Source organism: Macrotis lagotis, chromosome 1 (assembly GCF_037893015.1).
Source record: "Macrotis lagotis isolate mMagLag1 chromosome 1, bilby.v1.9.chrom.fasta, whole genome shotgun sequence".
In the NCBI taxonomy this organism is placed as follows: Eukaryota; Metazoa; Chordata; class Mammalia; order Peramelemorphia; family Peramelidae; genus Macrotis; species Macrotis lagotis.
The window spans coordinates 171,220,556-171,243,694 of record NC_133658.1 but is presented as its reverse complement, the minus strand read 5'-3'; the positions used below and the strand labels follow the sequence as shown (position 1 = coordinate 171,243,694).

The 23,139-nt window shown below is 35.7% G+C and overlaps 1 protein-coding gene across 2 annotated transcripts in view; it reads right to left on the bottom strand.

The window, feature by feature from the left end:
* Positions 1-23,139, bottom strand: part of SNX5 (sorting nexin 5) — a 45,329-nt gene that overhangs the window by 5,205 nt on the left and 16,985 nt on the right. For both annotated transcript variants that reach the window (XM_074209384.1, XM_074209385.1), the window contains exons 2-10: positions 12,214-12,318; positions 11,925-12,035; positions 10,353-10,474; positions 7,960-8,083; positions 7,143-7,238; positions 5,567-5,672; positions 5,380-5,455; positions 3,630-3,669; positions 3,421-3,507 (exon numbers count right to left, since the gene is read on the bottom strand). In XM_074209384.1, the coding sequence (XP_074065485.1) occupies positions 3,421-3,507; positions 3,630-3,669; positions 5,380-5,455; positions 5,567-5,672; positions 7,143-7,238; positions 7,960-8,083; positions 10,353-10,474; positions 11,925-12,035; positions 12,214-12,318 (867 nt within the window). The remainder of the gene's footprint in view (positions 1-3,420; positions 3,508-3,629; positions 3,670-5,379; positions 5,456-5,566; positions 5,673-7,142; positions 7,239-7,959; positions 8,084-10,352; positions 10,475-11,924; positions 12,036-12,213; positions 12,319-23,139) is intronic.

Sequence of the window (23,139 nt, the reverse complement as noted above, 5' to 3'; positions counted from 1 at the left end):
CTTGCCCAAAGTCACACAGCTAGGTATTTATTAAGTGTCTGAGACCAGATTTGAACTCAGGTACTCCTGACTCCAGGGCTGGTGCTCTATCCACTGAGCCACCTAACCACCCCAATAACTATAATCCTAAGGAAATTTTCCCAATAGCACACTGCTTCTCCTTCTGCACTCTATGGTCAAACTGAATAAGCCTGGTCCTTCTTCCACATGACAGCTTTCTAAATGTGATTCCCAAGTGCTCCCCTTTCCAGTCCAAGCATCCCCAGTCCCTTCACCTATCCTTACATATAACAGACTCTGGGTCCCTCATTATCCTGGCTGGCCCTCCCTGGAGATGCTCTACCTTCTCAGTGTCAAGGTCTATCTTCCAGCCCAAAGAGGTCCAGTATGAACGAACTTCTCAGCTCTTTCTTTCTCAAAGCCAAACATCAACTTGTGAGATATTTTATAAAGCACATGGCACTTCATGGATACATTTAGTTTCCTTCCCTTCCTAATTAGAATATTAAAAACAAGCAGAGATCCTTGAGCTGAGCCACCTAATGTCTCCTACAAACTGACACCAAACCATTAACATCTGAAGTCCTTCAACCACTGAAATTCACCTAACTAGACTACTATCTAGTCCCAATTTCTTCATCCATGCCCAAAGAATGACATTTACTTATTCGATTAAAAAAAAAATTTAGTCTGTCACCATGTTCTTGATAAGGTCATATGAGCTCTTTGTGATTACCATGTCCCTTACTAGAGGATTTACTATCTTCAGTTCCTGGCAAAAATTTAGGACAAATCAAGCTGACAGATCAAAAGTGTTTTAATGCTCTCTTGTCCTTCCAGACTGAACTCTTCATTGCAACAGAGAAAAATGGTGAAGTAAAAATATTCAGAAAAGTAAACATTCATAAAAATATTCATCTCATCCTAGTTCGTCCCCTCACTTCTCTTACAGAAGAAGGGGGGAGGGGTCCCATTATCTGTTCTCTAGGGCCTTTTCCAATTTGATTTGCTTTTATGGAGTGGTTTATTTAGATTTTAGTAGTAGCACTTAAGGATAGTTTTTAGTTCTGCACTGGTTCAAATAAATCTTCCAGTATTTCTCTGAATTCTTCATATATACACAACAATACTCTATTATTCATAAGCCACTGTTTTAGTCAACTGACAATCAATGAGCACACAGTTTCTCATTCTAAAAATCCCAACGAAAGACTTGACCTTTGTTCCAGTTTTTTATTTCACTATATATTCAGTCATGAGATTTCTGGGTCAAAGAATATATAGAGCTTAGTCACTTTTCTTACAACACCAAACTGGTATTGTATTCAGAATGTTAGGACCACTTCCTGGTCCCTCAGACCAGGGTAAAGATGACAAAATGTGAGAATAGTCAATTTGAGAGGTGAAGCCTCAGGGTAATTTTAATTTGCTTTTTCCTATCAGTGATTCAGTTTCATGATCTTTTATATATAACAATGGTTCAGCAATTTTCTCAATTCCTTCAGAATCTGAAAATGTGGTTCAATCAAGCATTAGTTCCAATTGAATATAGCTCAGTCGACAACTACCTTTAATCATCAAGGGCAGCTTGGTGTTTTCCTATTATCTCCTTACTTTTATTGGTTATCAACTACCCACTAGTAAAGCTTTTTCCTCTTTTCCCATTTAAAGGTCATTTTCTTCAACAAAGAAATTGTAAAAAAAAAAAAAGTAAACAGGTTCACTTTTTGTCGTCAACCACCTTTTTATTTTCCCTAGCTAGTTCTATCCCTTTGATTCCCTCCCTCCTGAACATAGCTAACCTGCCTTTCCCTTCCTGCTGTCAACAGTTTTTATTAGTCTCAGTTCTCTCTGTGCTTTAGTTATATTATGTCAAACATTTGGGATTCATCTTGGTATGTTCTTTCATGTTCTGTACATATCTCTTCAAAAAACTTAATGGGTTCTCCATGTACCCAGTCTTTTTAGACAATTCTTATTTTTCCTTAGTATTGTTTCCCTGTGTCTTCAAAATTTCATTCTTGAGAGTTGACCAAAATTTTAATCCATATAATCTCTTATTTCCCCTTATTTTCTGACCTCTAACACAAGTACTCCTCCACCAAAGCAGGTTACTAGTTAAACAATCAATTAGTTCCTCTTTGTTAGTAAAAAAAAAAAAAAAAATCAGGTTCTTAGTTGATCATTCCAACTTCTGAAGAATGAAATTATTCATCATTAAGGCAAGGAAGTAATAATTGCTCTGGTTTGACAGAGAAAGGGAGAGAACTCCAGCAAAGGTATGGATAATTACAAGTCTCTCATCACTACTACATTATATCTTTGTGCCAGGCATGTTTTCCCAGACTGCTCAGTTTCCTCTTATGGTCTAGAAGGTCTGAATATTTACTAGCAAAAATCCTGTTTCTCCCTTCATTAATCTTTAATCAAATGGTTTCTATCAGGCTTTCTCCCCTTTGATTTCCTTGAAATCCTTGCTCCAGTTTACCTATACTGTTTTTTTGTTTTGGTTTTTGACAATAGGCACATCCAGTCAGAACTGGATGTATTCTGGGCAATAGATCTTATCTCTAGATGCCTATTAGGTTCAATTTGCCTCCTTGCATTGGCCCTCTAGCCTTAGGGGAGTTCCGTCTATTGTGAATACAGAGATGCTATGCTTCTTTCATTCTAACCAGAGGACAGCTAGTCTGGTGAATACACCCATGCATGCTATTTTCTCCCTAACTCATCTTTAACTGAAAGCCCTTTTGTTGAGATGTTCAAGACACCAAATAAGAACATTTTTACCAGCACCTTTATTAGGCAGAGTCCATCCCTCACCAAGATCTTATTTCCTTTGTCTTTTAGGGCATAGACTCATGTGAATCACCAGAAATGGTGACCATTCAGACTCTGAAAAAGCCTCAGGTTTTCTGTTATGTTTAGATATAAGCCCCAGGGAGACAATTCAAATAAGGACAGCAAAAACATGTTCTTGACAGTCTCAATAATGATTGTTCTCCTATTCTTCTTTGGAGTCTCCCTGGATGATCTTTCCTTGACAGTTTCTGTGGCTTTGCTTCAGAGATCCTTCTTCAGTAATCCAAACTAATTTTCTTCCCTTACAGTCAGCCTTTTTTACCATTCTAGACACAGAACACCACACTCCCTTCTCTTTCTGTGCCTCTGCCCATGCACTCCCGTAGACCACCACTATCCAAAATCTGTTACTTCCTTTAAGAATGAGCTCAAGTATTAACTAGATGAAGTCTTTCCTTCTCTCAATACCAAGGGCTATTGCTCCTCCCCAACTCCAAACTGACTTTGTTCTATATATACAAGGTTCAAGGGGTTTCTCTCCAATATAATGTAAGCTCTTTTTATCTAGATGAACCTGAACCAATCTTAGTTCAGAATTATTAAGATTTCGATCCTTGCCTTAGCAGCTTCTATGTTGAGCATATAATATCTAAGGAGTTCTGTCAATTTTAAATCTTCATCTGATGATACTCGACCCTCCACTTTCTGTAAAAAGGAACAAAAACAATAGTCAATTACTATTTGCCCAATGAGAAATCCATGGATTTTTCTGAGGGGCTGGGGGAATGGATGGATTAACATCCCCTTAACACTTAACAAACACTTACCCTTAGTTTTTCAAATAGCTCAGCAACTTTCAATAAATATCTGGGAAAGAAAATTCATAAACAGAGAATTACACTGATTTCTAAAAATATTTGCTCATTCATGAAGCCTGAAGTAAACCTTTTTTACCATTTGATAAATGACTATTAACTACCATAAGAGCATAACTGTCCTCTGCATTCAGCAAGCAATAAAAGTGTTATTTTAATTTAAATTTGGTCTACTATAAATCATTGAGAATTTCTGCCTTACTCATCCCTACACAAACAGAATGGTTCCCTCCCATCTTTCAAAAACAAAATTGATGAACAAAATAAAAAATAAGTTTCTAACACTTCAAAATTATCATCTTAAAAGTCCAAACATTCTAGAAAGCAATTTGGATAGTCATAAAGTAATCAAAACGTTCATTAATGGACTTTTCCACTGGAAGACATAAACATCAAACTTTTCTGATCTATTGGTTAGTTTTACAGAACTTTTTCTTCTCTCTAATATAATATATGGTTCTCTGTAAGGGGATAAGAGAAGTATACAGTGGGAAATGCAGACAATATAAAAACAAAAGACATCAATACAAATATATTTAAAGAAAAAAATAAATATCAGTCTCCAGTCATAATATTTTAACATAGCCAAACGTGTATACATCATGTTTTTTTCTGAACTCAAAATCTCATGACCACAAACCTGGGTCAGGCATTCAGTTTCAAATGATTTATATCAATAATCAGGACAAAATACTATGCCAGATCAAACATTTTGAAAAGCTCCACTTTGCTCCTTTTGTAAGACCTACTCAATATTCCATTCATGAATTCTGACAGAAATAAGTTCATATATAAACATATATGGAAGCAAAATCATCAGAGGCAGAGGAATTCAATAATTAGTCTCATTTTTTAAAAATCTTTAGCAAAACCAAAACATTGGCACAAAGTTACAGGGCAGCAAATGAATTATAAGGGTCCTTAGTTTATTTTCAAATCCAAACCTAGCATTTTACAAATAAACAACCATTAGGAGAAATTTAAAAGCAACGCTATTTCTCATGAAATTTCATCTACATTTTAGAACTTTTAATCCAGAAGCCACTTACCACTATTGATAAATTAATCAAAAATGTTTTCTTTTTACAGTAAAAGAATTGATTTTGCATGTCTCCTTAACAACCATCAACTTGACTTTTAATCTAATGATTCCTCTAGGTCAGACTACAGACTCAACAGATCCAAAATGCATCATCAATACAGTTAAGGTTCTTAACTAGGAGGGTTAAGCCTGGGCCAAAATTATAAAATTTCGCAAATAAATAAATAAATGCTTGTTGAACTGAAAAGAGATACCATGTGATTCATCTTCCTTTTGGGCTATAAGACTCAAAAATGCCTGGATATCAACATGCTTTGATGAGTATAAAATGCTAAGGAGAAGCTAAATCATTAACATTTAGGACATGAAATATCAGGCTCAGCAAGCATGCTCACTCACAAATATGGATAGGGTAATAGGATTTCGCAGGCTATTTCTAATGATCATATAAACCAAAAGATTCCTTTTCAAGGAAAGAATCATGGTCGATAAGGAGATTGTTAGTAGAAAACAAGGAGGTCAATTTAGTGTCCATAGTTACTTTTTACAGAAAATATAGAAACCAATTAAGTACCCAAATTTATCATTTGAGTTGAGGATCCACCTGAACTTTCTGTGCACCCTTGTAAACCCCACCCCTTACTGCCCAACACTGCTTACTTTTTAATGACAGTTGGCTCTTCTAAAGCTAGGCTATTCAAGCAGGCTGAAGTGTGGATATAGTCATCTGCAACATCTGCAGAAACAAGGATAGAACTTTCAGTTCTATCAGAACAGAGCTGAAAACATTAGCAATTTTTCTTTTGTCTTTTTTTTTAAATTAACTCAGCAGTTCTATGGTATGTACTTTTATGAGATCTGGTCATTCTGTCGGCTTTTGCACATGAATCCTTGATCCTATTGTAATAGTTGATGAGGAAATTCTTCTCTTGGTCAAAGAAGTCATCTACTTCCTATAAAGGGGGGGAAAAAAGATTTAAAAAGAAAAAAGTATTAAGTTGACCAAACCAAGAGAGAAAATCTGGACTAGTTTAGATATTTCTGTAGAAAACATCTTTAGAATCCAAAGTTCACTCTGACAGTTCCTGAGTTCAGACATTCCAATTAGCGATCAGACTTTAAAATAGCTTTTCTATTTTATAAGGCATGTTTTAACAATATTACTAGGAGAAAATGAAAATAGAGGAAAATGCTAAGACTTGACTATCAATAAAAACAAGAGAAAAAAGAAGCAACTGTGAAAGACTTGGCTGAGTTTAAACCAACTCTATAATTCTTTCAGTTATTCCCAAAAAAGGAACATTCATACTAACAAGTAGTAACTAAAATCCTATTAAAGGAGGCCCTTGGAAGCAAACCTTGGGATTCAAAAACCTTTTTTTTTTTTGGGGGGGGGCATCCCTTGCCTCTTGCACATCGAGGGAACTCATCAAACCAATTTGGCAATATTTTTTAATTTTTTAAGAAACATTTCTAAGATAAAGTGGGGTGGTAGCAGGAAAGGAAGAATATGAAAACATAAGAATTTTTATATTTGCATTGGAAGAAATTATTTAAAGGATAACAGTGGAGAGATAGGAGCTGAAAATGAGAATATTTGTTGAAAACAGTAGAGATTTCATTTCCTGTTAAAGTACAAGGCTAATAAAGGGGCTCTTATGCTTTGATGGCATCTCTGGAGCCTAGGAAGCTTGTTGCAACACAGGAAGACTGAGTTCAAGATGTTCACTAAAGGAATGCTCAAATGGAAACATCTTCCTTCCTGTTCTCTCTCTGCATTTTAAGCCTTCTGCAGTAATATCAGCTGAGGTATGAAGACTTGCATGACCAAGCAGAAACAGCTCAATCTGTGCATCACCACGGGAAAGCAGCTCTAATCAAAGAGCATGCATTACTTGACCACCAGTAAAGAAAGTCCAGCAATAAAAAAAAAAACAAGGGATTCCTTCTGTTATCTTGAAGGTATGAAAAGAAACTATGTTCTGTGTAATTGATAATGATTAAGTTTATTTAAACAAAAAAAATACACAAACTGAAGTCACAGGATAAGTTTAAGAAGCTCAAATATAACAAATGCCCCAAACAGAAGAAACTAGGATTCAATATTCAATTTTCAATTTCTGTTTAGATTTTTCTAGTTTATAAAAACAATGGAGTGTAATACTATGGTCAATTCACAGGAGCAAAATTTGTTGAGACATTCCTTGAGCTCAGTTTTCTTGTGGTGACATCCTTCAAAAGTGGTTAACTGTTCAGTCTATTCTTATTGATAAGACTGGTATGCCAATTTAAGAAATGGAAAAAATATTTTTATCATTGATGTGTTGTAGTATAGTATTGATTTTCTCTTCCTGTAGAAGATAGAACTTCCAATACCCAGAAAACAGAATCACATTTCAAGAAAAAAGTTAAAAGCCATTTACCTTCACTCCAGAAAAAAGGACTTCATCAGCACTTTTCACCACACTTTTAAAGAAGCCACCAAACATCTCCTTGGTGTTTTTCCTCCTAACACTTAACTGGAATTGAGGACAGGAGGAAGAGATAAAAAGGAGTGGAAAAAGTTTCAAAAAGATGGTTCATGGAGTGCTCACTTCATGTTATAAACTAAGATTCATGAATTGCTCTAAACATTTACAATATTTTCCCCAGTGTGGTTACTTTTAGAAGATACTTTAGAATATAAGGTCTCCCTATTTCTTGAAAATTCAATTCTTTAACACTGCCTGATCAACTACAAAGATTTATTCACATAAATTCAAAAGCTTTCCTTAAATCACCTACAAAAACTATGGAAGAAAAATTCATATAATTGATTATATTTTTAATATACAACCTTTATTCAGAAAAGAAAAAAAACATTTAATTTAGTAATATTTGGGGAGTCTAACAAGGGACAAGAAATTCAAATATGATAAATCTCTGTAATCCTGGTCACAAAAACCTCAAGAAGCAGAATGGCTGGAGGCCAACGATGAATGGTTACTCTTGTGACTACTTTTTGACCTTAGGGCTTCTGCCCATATGGGGGGGGGGGGGTACAAAATGCAGGAGTGAGCACTTTGGAAGGAAAAAGAAAAATGACATTTCCTGATAAGGAAAGATAATGAGTTAGCAAAATGCTTTCTACAATGGTTCCATCTGAAAGTTTTTCTTGCTAACACTTTGTCTCCAGTTTCTGACTATGGGGCACGTGGTATAATCTTAACAGACCCTATAAAAGAGATGTAAGTGCCTTACATCCTGATCATATTCCAGGAAAACATGAAAGTTGCGATCTTTGCTGAGGACAGGATGAGAAGAAAGTCGCTGAAGAAAAACTTCATGGGATGATACAGTCTTCTTAAAGACAGCTAGATATTCCCTGAAATAAATGTACAGTATTGAGACCTATGCTGAATTCTTTGATTACCCTAATGATTCCCAGTTTTGATTAACTATTAGCCTATCAAAATTGGACCCAGGAATTAGTAGTGTGACAAATGGCATTTGATTATGTTGCTGTCCTCACCTAGCTAAGCAGCAGATTGGTAAAGAACATACCAGCATTAGCAGAAACAACCAAATTTTAAAAATCAAACCAATAAGTATAATCATGGTTATCTCTCATTGTTCAGGTATGCTTAACAAGAATCACACTAACCTATTACCATAATGTTTTAGTCCCAGTGACAAGTCAAATCTCTATCAGCTATATTGTTCTGCATAGCCATGCAATTAACACAAGCACAAAATCAGAAATAAGGAGAGATTTCAGTGGATTGTCCCTCTAAGTCCTTGCATCTATTAGCTTTTTCACTATCCCACAACCTCAAAGAACATTTTCTGGGCAATAAAAATTTACCAATCATTGGACACATACATACATACATTGTACCACCTAAGATGTATGTGTTATAGGGAAGAGAGGATTTGGAAGAAGTTTAAAATTGGAGCAAATATGGTGCTAATTTTTAAAAATTTACTATCAAATGTATTTCTATCATGGCAAAGAAAATGTGAAATAACTAGTCTATCTCCAAAACACTTACAAATAAAATTTATACACCACAGGGCTTAAGGAATTTAATTCATTCTATCATCACCTAATGAATGATTGTAATGTATAAAGCATCATTTTGACAGAGATACTCAAAGACAAATAAGCCATGGTTCTTGCCTATGGGGAGATAACTCAGGGAAATAAGGTATGTATGCAAATATAAAATCTGAATGATTAATGGCATCAAAAAATGCTATGAAGGTTCAAAGAGAAAGATAACTTCCAACTGGGTGAAGATACGATCAGGGAAAATGTCATGAGAAAATATTTAGCAATTTAACAGGTAACAGTACCAAAGTAGGACATCCCATGTTTAGGGAACAGCAGAAGAAAAGGTCCCAAATCAGAATGAGATGATTGTAGAACAATAAATAGTCTAACTGCACTGGAATATATGGTCTAAGAATGGGTGTAGTGAGAGAAGACTAAACAGATAGGTTAAAACCAGACTCTGGAACTCTTAATTGCTAAGCTTATGGAGTCTGGACTTTTATCTAGCAAGCAATGGGAAACCATGATCAGAACTGTGCATTAAGAAAAATGTTCTTACATTGGTTAGCAAGATAGCTTAAACACAAAAGTCTAAAAACAGGACTCTTGATAATAGTGTCGCAGTAACTCAGGAGCATAGTAAGAGGGATAACAGAAGGGAAAACAAATTTAAGAGACACTAAAATTTTGATAAAGAGGACTGAGCAACAATGTGGAGGTGAAAGAAGAAACAGAAAAGATGATAAGGTTTTAAATATGACAGAAATAGTATATGAACATTAACAGAAATAGAAAAGTTATGAAGAGGAAACCTGGTGAATGGCAATCAGTGCTGACATGGTGAATGCGTGGCAGAAGACATAGAAGTATGATTCAATAGGTAGCTGGAAGTGTATTTGTGAAACTAAGAAAGCAGATCAGACAGGGTAGAGAAATGAAGACTGAGGCAATATCTTTATGGGGGATAAGGAGAAAAAGAGAGAAGCCAAAGAAAGACCAAATAAAAAAAGATAATGAGAAAAGCAGAATATTATAATGAAGCCTATGAAAAAGTCTGGAAGAGATAGTAAACTGTTAAATACAGGAGGAAAAAACAAAAAGAAAGAACACCAAAGTGTTCCCTAAAATTCTGTCCTTGGCCTTTGTCCCTCCCACATCCCATATTTTGACTTTGGACTTTAAGTAGGTTTTGTAAAATATGGAAGAAATAGTTATAGGATAATTACACTACCTAACAGAGCAAAAGCTCTTCTATGCAACCAGTTCCCAATAACAAGGACAGAACAAAGAAAGCACGTCTTTATATTATGAGATCAAAGGTCGTCTACTGGTCAGGCTAGATTTTATATCCCAGCTCACTTACACATTCTGACCCTGTTTCCTCCTCTATGAAGTGAAAGAACTAGATGATATGGTCTGTAAAAGTCATCTACATCAGTAACTTTTCTAAGGTTTTCTCAGGAAGCAGGTAACAATAAAAACCATTCCCAATAGCCAACAGTCACTAAATTATATTCTCTGTACCTATTCCAAGGTTCTTTCTATCTTCTCTAAAGGGAGTCAATAAATCAGAAAGTACCATCCAAAACACCACACTTACGCTTCTAGTTCTTGCTTCATCTTTGCAAATTCTTCTTTTGTCATGGAGCCTTCCCCTTCCCCCAGTTTCTGCATCTTCTCTCTAGGGCCATCAAAGTCAGGCTTAGTAGGAGCAGGTGGTATCTGCATTCAACACAATATAGTAACTCTTAAGTACAACATTAAAGAAGATTTCTAAGAAATGTTACTTCAAGGTCATATTTAAAGATTCAATTCAATTTTCCTTTCTGTATTGAATTGTCCCATTACAACGTCAGTCAGCTCTAGAACAAAGGGCAATATTTAGGGGAAAAAAACAACTGTAGTATCTCCCCCAGAGGACAGATGGCAGACCAAATAAGCCAGGGCAAATCTCACTCTACTTTCCCCCAGTAGTCTTTTTTTTTTTTGCAAGGCAATGGGGTTAAGTGGCTTGCCCAAGGCCACACATCTAGGTAATTATTAAGTGTCTGAGGCCCAATATGAACTCAGGTACTCCTGACTCCAGGGCCAGTGCTCTATCCACTGCGCCACCTAGCCGCCCCTAAGTACCACCAATCTTTACATGCAACAATTGGGGAGGTGGAAGGGCTGGCCGCAGGACAAAGTGTTGTGAAGGGAGAAATGTCTGTCTAGACAAGTATTTAAAAGGAAATATGTCTTTCTTTAATTTACTCATCTGAATATTAGAGGCTGCTTGAAGATTATCACTGACAAAAAAAGGAAGATGGGACCCATGGTACAACAGTTTTTAAGCTGCTTTAATTCTAGCTTAAATAAGCATATAAAATCCCAGGGTTCAATATTTCCAAAACTGCAGTCAGTCATCATTGAGTCATTATTAAAACTAGAAATGATCTAAAAAAAACCTAGAAATGAGTTTAAGTCTTCAAACAATAGGACTTCACGGGTATGTTTTACTTTGATTTCAATTGCTTTAAGCTTTGGCCAAGTGGACACCCCTATTCACAGGTTCCGCTGCCAACTAGGATTCACCACTTAGGCTGAGAAATCTACTTTTATTGACTACTTGGCAGGTCAAATTGTATTCCTTTAAATCCCAAGTCTCAATTCATGGAAGCAAAAAACAAAGAACAGGAAAAGTAGAATGGAGAACATGACATGGTTCTAAATCCTTACTTGAGCAGAGTGCTAAAATAAATATTAAAGATCACCTGACCTGTCCTATTGTAATACTAAGGATGAACATTTGGAGATGGGTTGATCTGCACAAATCTTATTCCATCGAGCCCATGCTAAAGAAAGGTCAAAATGAAACAAATTTCAGATTTGTTTATTACTAAACTGATTGAAGCCAATTCTACATTAAGCAGAATCAAAGACCAAAGGAGAAAATAATGCTAAATTTATAACATTGATGGGATTTTGCAAAACCACAATCATTTGAAAGGTTATTAGGAATATCTCATTTAAATAGAAAAATAATCATTTTGTTATTAAGTGCTGAAAGATACTAAAACAAATTTTAGCTATATTAAAGATGAGGAAAGATTATTTCAAGCAAAGAAAGCAATTATTGAAAAAGGAAGCATCTTAGCAGAACAATTTTCCTCTTTAAAACCTAAACTCTTACAATGAGTCCAGCATATTCTTCAGTTTCAGTAAGTGTATCATGTAGCCATACAAAGTCTTCATGTTGTCTTGTAACAGAAAATTCTGGACTCTGAAAAACGGACAGGGTGGTCTATAAAAGAAAAAAAAAGGGTTGAGATATAAGTCATTGGCTATTTATGATCAGTATCATGTCATCTTTCCCTTACCAATTCATGGATTATTTCATATCTAACATCAGAGTAAAAAATGAGATAAACTAGCTTTACAGTCCCTTACCACCTCCCCCTTCTTTCTATAAATAAAATTACCTTTGTATGCACAGTAAACTTGACCTTGTCTCTTTCACTGAGGGCATCAGGGATGTCAATCTGGAGTGAAGGATCAACATTCAAGTCCACAGACACAGATCTCAACTGGAAAACATAAAGACTTAATCTTTAATTTCTGTCATCTAACAGCTTCACTTTAAAGGGTATGAGAGAAAAAAATAGTTTTAATTAAGTTTTTTTCATTCATTCAATAAACATTTATTAAATATCTACTTTGTAGGTACAAAAGAAAAAAAAAGGAGGCCAAAAATAATCCTGAGGAGCTCACAATCCAATGGAGAAAACACTTAAGAAGATGAAAGGAGTGACTACAATATATCAGTGGTGTTTGCATAATAACTAGATTTCCCAGTGTATCCCTCTCTGTCCCTGTGTCATCTTTTAAAACAAATAACATTAAAAATTTTAAAAGAAAAAATTCAGAAAAACTATTTTAAAAACCTGACACTGTACAGGGTTCCTGTATCTATTGATCTTGATCTCTGCAAAGGGTCATAGGAAGAAGAGGGCTACTTCACCTCCCGTAAGTCTTTTTTTTTTAGGTTTTTGCTTTGTTTATTTGTTTTTTTGTAAGGCAATGGGGTTAAGTGGCTTGCCCCAAAGTCACACACAGCTAGGCAATCATTAAGTGTCTGAGGCCAGATTTTGAACTCAGGTACTACTGACTCCAGGGCCAGTGCTCTATCCACTGCACCACCTAGCCGCCCCACCTTCCCTTAAGTCTTAAGGAAAATCTTAAATTTTCTTTGGAGCCAAGTTTATTCTTTATAATTTTACAATGGTCTTGCGTATTTTATGGTTAAATTTCCATTTATTTGTTATTGTCACATTGTGCTTGATATTGACAGTCATCTACTTGGTTTCTAGTTTCTTCACAAAAAAATATTGTCATAGATATATTGGTGCATATGGAGCTGTCTTTTTATTAACACCTTCTTTGAAGTGTATGCCTAGCAGTGTAATCTATGGGTCAAAGGGTCACTTTATTGACATAATCCCAAATTTCTTTCCATAATGATTACAATAATTAATATCACCACAATAAGTCATCTTTTTAATTTGCTAATTTGCTGGATGTGGGGTGAAACTGGCTACCATGACTTTCAGTTCTCTTTTTAGTGATTAGGGGATTCTTTCACACTGCTGTTAACTGAGCACTATTTATAACATTTAACCACTTCTTACTGGAGAATAGCAAAATTGTTCTTCTTTTAATTTGCATTTCTATTGTCATTCTCTATTTGAGGCATATTTTTTAAAAAAAATACCATGTTTGCTGAACTGTAGGAAGACAAGCAAACTTATCTACTGCTGGAAAAACTAAAATAAGAGAAGTCATTACACTGTTTGTTCTCTTGATCACGCCTGAGTAAATTCCATGGAAGTTAAAAAACAACAAATGCAAAGTCCAGGACATACCAAAATATTCCTAATAGCAAAGAAGTGAGAACAAAGTGGGTATCCATTGACTGGAAAATGGCTGAACAAATTCTGACATATGAATGTAAGGAATTCATAAAAATGAGAAGAAAAATTATTGGAAAAACAAAATTAGTAGAACATCATACACAATGACAATGACATAAAGGAATCACTAAAAGCTAAACTCCAAATAAATATAACCCTATGGAGTTTAAGATCCTGAGTTCTAAACTAGATTTAGCTATCTTTACTCCTTCAGTATTCTGAACTTCACTCTCCTCATCTATATTTGTTGGAAGTTTAAACTACATGACACTGAAGACATCCAAACTACACTTCTTTCATTTCATAAGGAAAAATCATTATCTTAGAAAAGTATTTCAGTAAAATGGCAAATGAAGCTTAAAATTAGGAGAAATCTATTCAAAATTTTACATATTTCCTTCTCATAGTTCCCTAATGCTAGAAAAACTTACATTCAGTCAATAATCATTTATTAAGCCCTTATTACGTGGCAGGTCCTACACTATGCTAACCTCTGGAGATACAAAGAAAGGCAAAAAAAGTCCAGTCCCTACTTTCAAGAAGCTCACAGTCTAATAACAGGGGAAACTAAAGTACAAATAATAATGTAAAAATAAGCTCCATTTGGGATCAATTGAGTGCAGTCTCAGTGCAGAAAGCTTTAACATTAAGGAAAAATAGGAAAGGTCTCTTACTAACGGTGGGTCTTTAGCTGAGACTTCAAGGAAGCAGGGGAAACTGGAAGGCAAAGATGAAAATAGAGTTTTAGACAGTGAAAATGCTATGGAGATGGAGAAGCCAGGGTTACAGACCTATGTGCAAGGAAGGGAACTGTTATAAAAGTTTATAAAGGGCTTTGAAAACCAAAAGTATTTTTACATTTGATGCTGGAGGCCCAGGAGGGGAAGGAATGAGGGTTAAATGGAGAGACTAACACTTTAAGAGCAATCTGACAGCTGAATGGAAAATGGATTGGAGTGGGGAGAGACTTGAGGCAGAGATCAATCAGCAGAACACCTGAGAAAATTTATATGATCATTTTGCTATATATTTGAAAGGAATAGCAAGTTGTGCATGGTACATTTGTAATTTCATGTACAATAAACTTTTTTTTGTACCATGTTATAGGAAAAAAATAATGACTGTAACAAAGATGCTATCTACATCCAGAGAAATAAATGATAAATAGAAGTATATTACATACAGACACACGTGTTTATTTGTGCCTAATCATGTTGGAGTGGGGAGAAAGGGTGAAGAAAAAAATTTACATGATAATCTTGTAAGCAAAGTCAAAGAAATATTCACAAGATGATTACAACTATAGAAATGATAAACACACATATACAAATCAAGTGTTACACTGCAAAAGTAAAAAAACAAGTATAACTAGAATGAGATAAGCTTTCCACAATGGCAGTATCATAGCAAATGAGGAGATAAATGAGAAGATATCCCTTACCCATTTGCAAAGACAAGAGGTCAACAAACATTGTACACTGTGTATGCATATATGTATGCATATCCTCTGCACCACCTAGCTGCTCCCTATATTATTTTTTAAACTGAAAACCCAAATGCTAAAATCTCAGCAAGGTCTACTCTAGAGGTTAACTACTTTAAATATTTTGTGATACTTATCTTTTGGACTAAATCAATTTAGTCTTGTTAAAGTATTAGAAACCAATGAAAAAGTGATATACAAAAAAAGAGCTAAGACTAGTTATGGAATACAAACCATTAAGCATATACTTAGAAAAGAAATCTCTTTTTTTAAAAAAAGAGAATGGAAAGATAGGAATGTGTACACTTTGGGGAAATTTTAGAGAACTGTAGTTATAGGGAGCAAGAACTCTAGGTGGCATTCTGATTAGGACAATAAGAAACAGATGAGAAAACATAAAGGGGGCTAGAAAGGCAAGTTTTGAAGTAAAATACTCAGGGACTTCTTGATAAAGAAATCAATGGGGACCCCTAGAAGGCATGAGGAGAGAGATCTGAGAATCACAGAATGTGAAAGCACCAAAAAATAAAGTTAAATTTTTTTTTAAAGGGTGGATTTCAAGGTTGAAATAAACCAGAGACTAAACCCGGGATCTTTCACAGAGTATGTCCTGGCTGTGTCCACCACCTCAAAAATATCCTGCTAAGAGATCAGAAAGGAAATAAATGGAATCAAGCAACATCTGGAAAGCACAAACCAGTTCTGGTAACTAAATTATAGGGCAGACAAAGACAAGGGTGGAGTAAATTCCTAGACTCAGTCTTAAAAAGAAAGAAGGACATTCCACTCTAAAAGTATTCCATATCTCCAGCCCACTCCCAATCTATCCACCCTTCTCTTTATTCCAGTCTCTTCAGGAAGTGAGAAAGAAATGGCTTTTCTCACAAAGGTGAACTCTCTCTCACTCTGCCCTGGATTCTATCATTCCCACATTCTCTCTCTCATCTTCAAACTCTCCCTTATCTAATGATTTTTTCTCTTCACTCCATAATCATCCCCGTAAGCTACAGTCCTAATATCTCTTTTACCCTTCAAAGGGAAATTTCTGGGAAAAGTGTTTATACTCATTGTCTTCATTCTCTCACCCCAAAAGAATCTTCATAGTAACCAATGATAGATTACCAAATTTGAGGGCCTTTTCTCAGTCATTTTTCTTATGGTTTCTCCTCAGTCCTTTGCTGAATCATCATCTTGTCTTTGTACCCCAGAGCTCTCTCCCAAACTCTTATCTTCTCTCTAAAGTCTCTCAATGGATCTCATAAACTCCCAGGAGGTTCAGCTATCATCTCTTTACAGATGACTGCATAGGTAGCTAGATAGATGATCAGCTTCCCCTCAAACTCCAAAGCAAGATCAACAACAGATTACAAAATACCTCCAACTGGATGTATTTATTACAAACCCCATATTTAAAACTGAGCTCATTCTCCCTCCCCTTAAACTATCTCTCCTTTCCTAAATTTGCTGTCAAAGGTACCACCATTCTTCCAGTTACTCAGGTTCCCTGTCTCCCTTGACTCCTCACCTCCTGAATTCAAATAGTAGCTAAGTCTTGTTTCTTCTCCCTCTACATCTGAAACCTGTCGTTCTCCACTCACAGAGCTCTCTCTCCCACCCTCACAATGATTCCCTCTCCAAGTCATCCTTCAATATTTTACAATCAATTTTCCTAAAAGCAAAGAACCAACCAAGTTACTTCCAGAAAGTTCCAGCTCCAGTGGCTCCCAATTGCCTATATAATAAAATATAAGCACTTTAATATGGCTTTTAGAGTCTTTTCTAGTCTGGCTCCAGGCTGCCTTTCCAGGCTTACTGAGAGTTCTTACCTGCTGGACAACACATTCCAACTGACATCCCTGCTGTTCTTTGTCCATGACATCCCAACTTCCAACTGTTTCCCTAAAACATACTCCTCTCTACCTGGGGAATGTCTAGCTTCCTTCAAGTATCTCTTCAAGTGCCATTTTTAGGAAGCCCCTTCCAGATTCACTTGTTGTTAGTGTCCTCCCCCTGGAAATTACCTTGCCTATATTCAGAATTTAGAATTCATTTTTTCTAACCCCATGGGAGGTAAGTGGCATGAAAGTAGGCACCACTTCATTTTTATCTTTTTATCTTCAGCAACTAACATAGTACTTAGAATATAACATATAGTTAAAAGGAGCTTGTTGAGTAAAAGAAGCTTCATGAGAGCACCTTAAAGAGATGAAAGGCGTATTTGGCCATTTAGTAATTCCCAAAGCAAAGATAGTGATGAAGTATCTACAGTTCCAAGCCTGAAGTCAAGACAACTCATCTTGCTGAGTTCAAACCTGGCCTCAGACATATATTAGCTTTATAAGCCTGGGCAAGTCAGGTTGTTTGCCTCAGTTTTCTCATCTATAAAATAAGCTGGGGAAGGAAATGATAAACTACTCCAAAATCTTAGACAAGAAAACCCCAAATAGAGATGAGTTGGATATGACAGACCAACAAAATGCAAAAACTGCTCTCTCTAACCATTAAATTTATTATACAAATGGCATTAAGAGACTAAATTAAGCAGCATTTTAATGTGATAGATTAGTTGTAAATGCCAAAAATTTCATGTAACTGCTTATGTGGTACACATATACAAACTTATATAAATAACAAATGGGAAAACACAGTAAGAGGATTTCCAATATTTCAAAATCCTTCTTAATCTTAAAAGGTTGAAATAATTTAGGAAATTGGAACCTAAAGTCTTCAGGTACTCATTCTTTATTTTGATTCTTAAAATAGGTATGAATAAAGGTGCAATTAATAAAAGATTCTAAGAATGCAGAGAACTATCAATTCACTTCTGCCATTCACATTTAACTGCTTAAAGCTGCAGCTGGAATACTGTATTCAGTTGTGGGTGCCATAAAAAAATCAAAAAGGTTATTGAATAAAAGAGCAAGCAGAATAATGAAGCCTAGAAACCATCCAAACAACTACTGATTAAAGGAACAGGGAATTCTCCTTTATAGTGGGGCATCAGAGGTTGAAGAAAGTTCTGTATTATTTGTCCAAGTATTTGAAAGGCTATCCTGTAGAAGAGGGATCATGCCAGTTCCATCCAGCCCCAGAGGGCAGAACTAGGAACAATGGGCGGAAATTGCAGAGGCAAATTTTGGCTTAAAAGAAGGACAAACTTCCTAACGATTAAAGTTTTGGAATGGGCTGCCTCAGCAAATAGTGAACATCTCAGCATTATCAAGGGTGTTATTTGTTGAATAAGCTGTAGAGGAAATAGCATGGACTGAAGTCTAGGATCTGAGGTCTCTTTTCCAATTCAGACATGCTCTATATACTCTCCCCTCTCTCCTTTTCTAGTCTGCTTTCCAATTTTGTGGATTAGTAAAACAAAAAATATATTAGGATATGAAAACAAGAAAACAAAAGAAGTGAGATGCATTTACTAAGTAGTTCTTTGAGAAGATCTGGAAGCTAAGAAACAAGTTTTTCAGTTAAAGAACTCTGAATTTTTGTCAAGTTTAGCTACCCCTCACAAAAAGTTATCTTCTTTAAACATAAGCAAACTTCATTAATCAATATTTGCTTCACTACACTATTTTTTAACAGAAGTTTCAACAATCAACTTCAATATGAGAATAATATTCCTGCCTGGATGTGTCTCCTTTGGATTTCTTTATTTAAGGATGGACTCTGATTTACTCCTCCTAGCTATTTGCCAGCTTGGGCATGGCTCCACTACTGTCATATGGTCACCAGATTTCAAACTTGATAGTAACTTCCTGCAAATGAATATAAGACTAAAGAGGTCAAGGATCTTCTTATTTGTCACAACTAACTCTAGCTTAGGCATATTTCTAATAACATTTCCTTCCTCATTAAGAGGGATGAACATTTGTGGAAGTGCATTAATCAAAAAGATCCAAGTCAGCACAAATATACACAATGTTCAAGTTCATAAAAATGACCACTACAACAAAACTCACTTCATCCCAGGGCCTGGGGTGTCTATGTTTTCCAACAGATACTTTAAATATAATTGTTAGAAGTGAATGCTACAAAATTAAAGACTAAGCTTGGTCCCAAAGAAGAGTTATAAAAAGACTTTGCCCCATTGCCTCTCTGCAGAGGAATCATGGGTGTGGTAACAGTGCTTATTACATCATATTTTTCTGATGTGCTGGTTAGTTTTGCAAAATTTTTTCTTTCTTAAATAATATTTTTATAAAGGCTAGTTCTCTGGGAGGTGTCAGAAGGTATATGCTAAGACTTTCAGGTGATGTAAAAACAATATCAACAAAAAATTTATCTTTGGAATTTAATTATTCATAGATTCAAGTCTTCTACTTTATAACTATCAAGAATAGTGAAGTAAGACCCTGACCAATCAGTATTTATGTGCTTAATTAAGTTTTCAAAAAAAATATTGCTAAACTGTCAAACAACTATATTTCAGGGTGAAGCAGGCCAAACTTGGCCAACATGCTGGACACTCAAGGGAAGTCACAGTCTGTATGTCTGTTTAATATAGGCTTAGGACAGTTCAGAATAACAAGCCCAGGACAAGGAAACATGGAGTTCACAAGACAGTAAGGCAAGCCAGTTTTATTAAGGGAAGATAATTACAAAATGAAGAGGCTGTCCAGAAAGCTAAAACAAGGCAGTCCTGTGGAGGTCCTGGAGTTTGGTGCCTCCAATCCCTCAACCCAAGGGCTTTGTAGGGAATTGGGCCCCATCTCCGTATACCAATAAAATGATGGGTTTCACATGTACAAAAATATTCATAGCAGCTCTTTTTGAAGTGGCAAAGAACTGGAAATTGAGGGGATGCCCATCAATTGAGGAATGGCTGAACAAATTGTGGTATACATATGTGATGGAACACAATGGTTCTATAAGAAATCATGAGGGCCAGGATTTCAGAAAAGCCTGGGAAGACTTGTATGAATTTATGTTGAGCGAGATGAGAATCAAAAGAACATTATACACACTAATAACAACATGGGTGAGGATCAACAAAGATGGACTTCTTCATTCCCTCAGTGCAATAACAGGGACAGTCTTAGGGGATTTGGGATAGAGAATGCCATCCATATCCAGAGAGGGAACTGTGGAATTTAAATGAAGACCAAAGCTTATTTATTATCTTCAATTTTTTAAACAGTTGGCTTATGTATTATAATTTTGTTATCTCTAATATTTTCTTCCTTTTGGATCTGATTCTTCTCTCACAACACATTCAATTTCAATTTATGCTTATCATACTTGCAAATATAAAGTCTATATCAAATTGCCTTCTGTTGGGGGGGAATGAAAGGAAGGGAGGGAGAAAAACTGGGAAACTCAAAGCCTTCCAAAAAAAAAATGACCAGTATAAAAACTATGTAATTTAAAAAAACAAGTAAAATACTCCCTAGCTAGAGGGAAAACGGGGCTAGGTCCCAAAATTGTGGGTCTCAGATTTAGAGCTTCCCAAATAATTCTCCCTTTATAGGATATTGTTGTCATTACAGCACAACAGTACAACTTCAACAAAGTTTTACAGTGTTTTAGAGGGCAAAAGCAGATCTTTCTATAAAATACACCTCAAAAATCTCCCTGAGTCTTCAAAGATCCTTTCACACCTCAGCCTCACCAAGTTCCATCCAACTGACATTTGAACAAAGAATTGTGATAATAGATGCCACAGCAGATACAGCACCAAGTCTGGAGTTAGGAAAGCATGAGTCCAAATCTGACCTGGGACACTTACACTCCTTGTATGATCCTGGGCAAGTCACTTAACCCTACGGGCCTCAAGTTTCCTCATTTGTAAAATGAGCTGGAAATGGAAAACCAATGCAATATCTCTGCCAAGAAAACCCCAAAGGGGATCATAAAGACTTGGATACAATTGAAACAACTCCCTATTCAATGTTATTTATATCAATCATATCACTCAGCCTCGTTTCCTCATCTGAACTCTATAAAACTAAGGCAGTTTGACTAGGAGTTCAAAGCTTCTTCCAACTCCCAATTTTTTAGAATCCTGAAATGCTCTTACTCCCATCAACTTAAGCTTAATACCTTTTATTGCATTTGTTATACCTTTAACTAGGGTTAAGATTATATTGCTTAAAAATATAAAATAGGGGTTGAGCAATCTTGCTCTTCAGTAGTCTCTTAAGTCATCTACATCAGAGGTGAGGAGCCTGTTTCTGCCATGGGTCATTTGGATATTTACAACATTCAAGGGTCAAACAAAATTATCCACATGAAAATTAACCTGAACTATTTGGTCAAATATTAATTCATCCCCAAGAAGCTTCTACATTGATTGAATTTCAAGTACCATCTTCAGTTACCTGGGCTAAATAATTTCACCGGCTTTCCCCTTCCCCCCATCTACATCAATCAATAGAACATTAACAACCTATTTAAGTAGAGCTTTCTGTTTACAGAGTACTTTTCTTACAACAATGGCTATCAAGTAATTAAGGCCCATAATTATGACCTATAGCCATTACATATGAGGAAACTGAAGCTCAGAGACATCTCAAGTGATTATTTGACAATCATATGGCAAATTTAATGAGCAGAAAATTTTTGATCCAAGCCCAGGTTTTTCTGCCTCAGAATTACAATAGAAGAAGTTTTCAATTAGAAGGGATGTCTGAGGCCAATTACTCATTCAAGCCACACCCTCTCATTAGCATTTCTCAAAGGAAGTTTCTCTAACTGGAACTGAAACCAGCCTCTTTTCACAATTTGTAAATCCCTAGTTCCTAGCTCAGCCTTTCAAGCAGAATAAATCTACTTTCTTTCACATGATGACTCTGTAACAACTAGGTTGTCAACAAATCTTTTTTCTCTATTCAATCCATCTTCATGTTAACAAACTTAAAGTCCTTCCCTTTTCTTGACAAGCTCTGCAAATAATGGCAGATCTTCCTAAAATGTGGCTTCCTTGTATCAGACTACAAGGGAACCAGCTCCTTTTAATTCTAGAATCAAGAGTGTCCAACAACCTTGTTCTATCTGTGACTCTTGACAAGTGTTTGTTGGGCAATGTGGCCCAGAAGCTAAAAGATTTGGGCACCCCTACTCCAGGACAAAACCATGATGACAGAGTTTTTGGCAACACTGTGGATACCTGTGTACCCACCCTTTTCATTTCTTTTTGGTTATAATAAGAGATTAAAAAATACTAAAAAGGAAAAAATCTAAACAAAGAGGAACTGAATTTCCTTTTCTGGGTGGGTCCAAAATTGCCAAGAAATCTTAGAATCTTAAGAGGAAAATTAGAAATGAATTCTAAATAGCCTAAAATCCCAAAGAAGAGGACCAGGAAAGATGGAAAGACATTAAGTGAATCTCTGAGCACATTAAAAGACAAATAATTAGTATGGACAAAAAGGAAAACTGGCCAAGAGATCAACATGAATACTCGGAGAACTCAATGTTTAAATTTTAAAATCAAATTTTAAAAGTGAGAAATTGAAAAATCAGGAAACAGAAGATAACACAAAATGTGGCAGAAGGGGCAGCCAGGTGGCACAGTGGATAGAGCACTGGCCTTGGAGTCAGGAGTACCTGGGTTCAAATCCAGTCTCAGACACTTAATAATTACCTAGCTGTGTGGCCTTGGGCAAGCCATTTAACCCCATTGCCTTGAAAAATCTAAAAAATAAAATAAAATAATAAAATAAAATAAAATAAAAAATAAAACAAAATGTGGCAGGACTGTGTAATTAGAGTCCAACACACCAAAACACAAAATGGCAAGGAAAATATAAGGACAACAAAGAGGAGGTTTTTAGGGGATGAAAACTGAATTAGGCAAAAAGAAATCACAAAAAGTATAAGAGTACTTACTGTTAAAGGCAGACAGAATGAAAAGGGAGATGGTTCAACTCTTTTGTTGCTTCCAATTTTTTTTTTTTGGTCAAGAAAAGTAACCTTAGGTTTAGCTAAGTGGCACAAAGGATAGAGCATTC